Raw genomic sequence first — 2191 nt, 5'->3', positions numbered from 1 at the left:
ACAGGGGACCCCCGTGTGATGCCGAGTCTGCAGCAGCCACTCGGCGCTTGGCAGTGACCAAGAGGGGCGGGGAGGGGGGTCCCCGAGGGAGGGGATGGATGTATTGGGCTCCCAGGTAGCTCAGCAGTGAAGAACCTGCCGGCAGTACGGAGACTCAGGAGGTTCCATCTCTGGGTCGGGAAGACCCCCTGGAGGAGGAAATGGCAACCCACTCCACTACTCTTGCCTGGAAAATCCCACGGACAGGGGAGCCTGACTGGCGACAGTCCACAGGTCGCAGAGTCAGACACGACTGAGCGACTCTGCAGTAATCTAGGTCTCCTAATCTGAACTGTAGAAGGGACTGAAACCGCGAAGACTGCTTTCTGCCCCCATGTTCATTCCTTCCCCCGCCGAGTCCTGAGCTCACGTCCATGAGCAGGGGACTCACGTCATCCTGGTGAATCAGGGTGTCCCACAGGGATATGAAGTGACCTGCGGCCAGGGGAGCGTACGTATCCTTAGGTCTGTGGTCTTGATGCTGGAAGCTGGGAACCCCTGCAAACCACAGGCAGGAGGCTGGCTCCTTCCCCAGCGCCGTCCAAGGGTGCAGCACCCTCTGCTGCCCCTGGCCAGCCTGCCCAGCACCACAGATGGTCCACGGGGGCAGGGACCAAAGGGAGGGAGTCCTCCTGCACCCAGAGGCCTGGCCCGGGCACCCTGTTGGTCAGAATCTCCTGAAAGCCAGCGGGGGAGCATGCGTGCTCAGATTCTGCCCCCTCTCCCGACTTCCACCTGGACACGCGCATTTTGTGGCTCTGGGGAGGGCCTGGACCCTCTGGTTTCCACCGACGGCGGGGCTGGGGGGACTGTCTCGTGCAGCCCGAGTCCCCAGCCCCTGAGGATAAAACGCACTGGGGCGAGCTGGACTCCCCCAAGGACCACGTCTGCACCCCGCCCCCCACAGCCCAGAGCCCTCTGGAGGGCGGGGCGGGTACCTGCGTCAGGGCGAAAAATCTCTTGAAATACGAGATACTCAGGTGTATAGCCTCCGTCCTCTGTCAGCAGCGCCCCATAGTCTGAGAAATAGAAACACATTCGTCACCTTCCCTAAAGAGGCCCAACTTCCGGGGGACTTTGGCAGCTGGTGCTGAGTCAAAGGGCCCTTCATGCAGCAGCTCTGGGAGGAAGGCCTTGAGGCAGGAAGGTGCCCGATGCCAGCTCCCTACACTCCCCCAGGAGGGACAGATGGCAACCCCGGGGGGTCAGGAGCCCAGGCTGGAGCCCAGCGCCGGGACCCGCTGGTTTCCAACCAGACCCCTTCCCCTCTCTCACCCTCGCTGCCTGCTTGGTCCCTGAGCAGAGTCGCAGACTGGGGGAGACCTAGTCATCAACACCCAACACCCGGGATAGGGGGATCAAGGGAATGGCTTTCACAGTGAGCCCGGAAGAACCAAGGCTTGTGGAGGGAATCTGAGTCAGTTGAGCTAAGGTGGACCCTAGAGCCTGTTACAGAGAGTGAAGTCAGTCAGAAGGAGAAAAATAGATCTCATATGTTAACGCACACACGTGGAACCTAGAGAAATGGTACCGATGAGCCTAGCCGCGGGAGGAACAGAGATGCAGACGCAGAGAACGGCCGTGCGGGCGTCCAGGCGGGCTGAGAGCCGCGTCTCCACAGACCCACGACCGTGGGTAGGACTATGGCTCGTGGGAAGGTGCGTCTCGCACCGGGAGCTCAGGCAGCACTGTATGCCCACCTGGAGGGTGGGCTGGGATGTAAGGATACCTGTGGCTGATTCATGCTGATGGATGGGGGGAAACCAATACAACACTGGAAAGCAGTCATCCGCCGATTAAAACTAAGATTTTTACAAAGGCTGCACAGTGGACGGACAGAGCTAAGCCACTAGCTTCTCTGCTTGCAAAGGACCCGACCCGAGACTGCAGAGGCGGGGCAGCCGTGGGCAGACGGCGCGGGACCGGCCGGGACTTGCCGTAGCTGGTGACCATAGGGAGGCGATGGCCGGGGAACGCGGCCCCGCCCATGAAGCCGAAGTTGGTGCCTCCGTGGAACATGTAGAAGTTGAGGGAGAACCTGAGCTTCAGCATTTCCCGGACACTCTCCATCAGCACTGCAGGGGGCGGGGAGGGGGGAGCGGAGCCTCGGTGACTTCAGGACTGAAGTGGGTCGTGGGGAGGGGGGAGGGGG

At 61.5% G+C, this 2191-nt stretch overlaps 1 protein-coding gene across 1 annotated transcript in view; it reads right to left on the bottom strand.

Moving 5' to 3' along the window:
* Window positions 1-120: 120 nt before the first annotated feature.
* LOC104991335 (beta-galactosidase-1-like protein 3) overlaps window positions 121-2191 on the bottom strand; it is a 27321-nt gene continuing 25250 nt past the window's right edge. Inside the window, exons 11-14 of the mRNA XM_010843749.1 lie at window positions 1977-2114; window positions 978-1058; window positions 431-537; window positions 121-135 (exon numbers count right to left, since the gene is read on the bottom strand). Of these exons, the coding sequence (XP_010842051.1) occupies window positions 121-135; window positions 431-537; window positions 978-1058; window positions 1977-2114 (341 nt within the window). The remainder of the gene's footprint in view (window positions 136-430; window positions 538-977; window positions 1059-1976; window positions 2115-2191) is intronic.

The sequence above is a fragment of the Bison bison genome, unplaced genomic scaffold (genome assembly GCF_000754665.1).
Source record: "Bison bison bison isolate TAMUID 2011002044 unplaced genomic scaffold, Bison_UMD1.0 scf7180017864185, whole genome shotgun sequence".
NCBI lineage: Eukaryota > Metazoa > Chordata > Mammalia > Artiodactyla > Bovidae > Bison > Bison bison.
The sequence above is the reverse complement of the archived record's forward strand: the minus strand, read 5'-3'. Positions and strand labels throughout refer to the sequence as shown.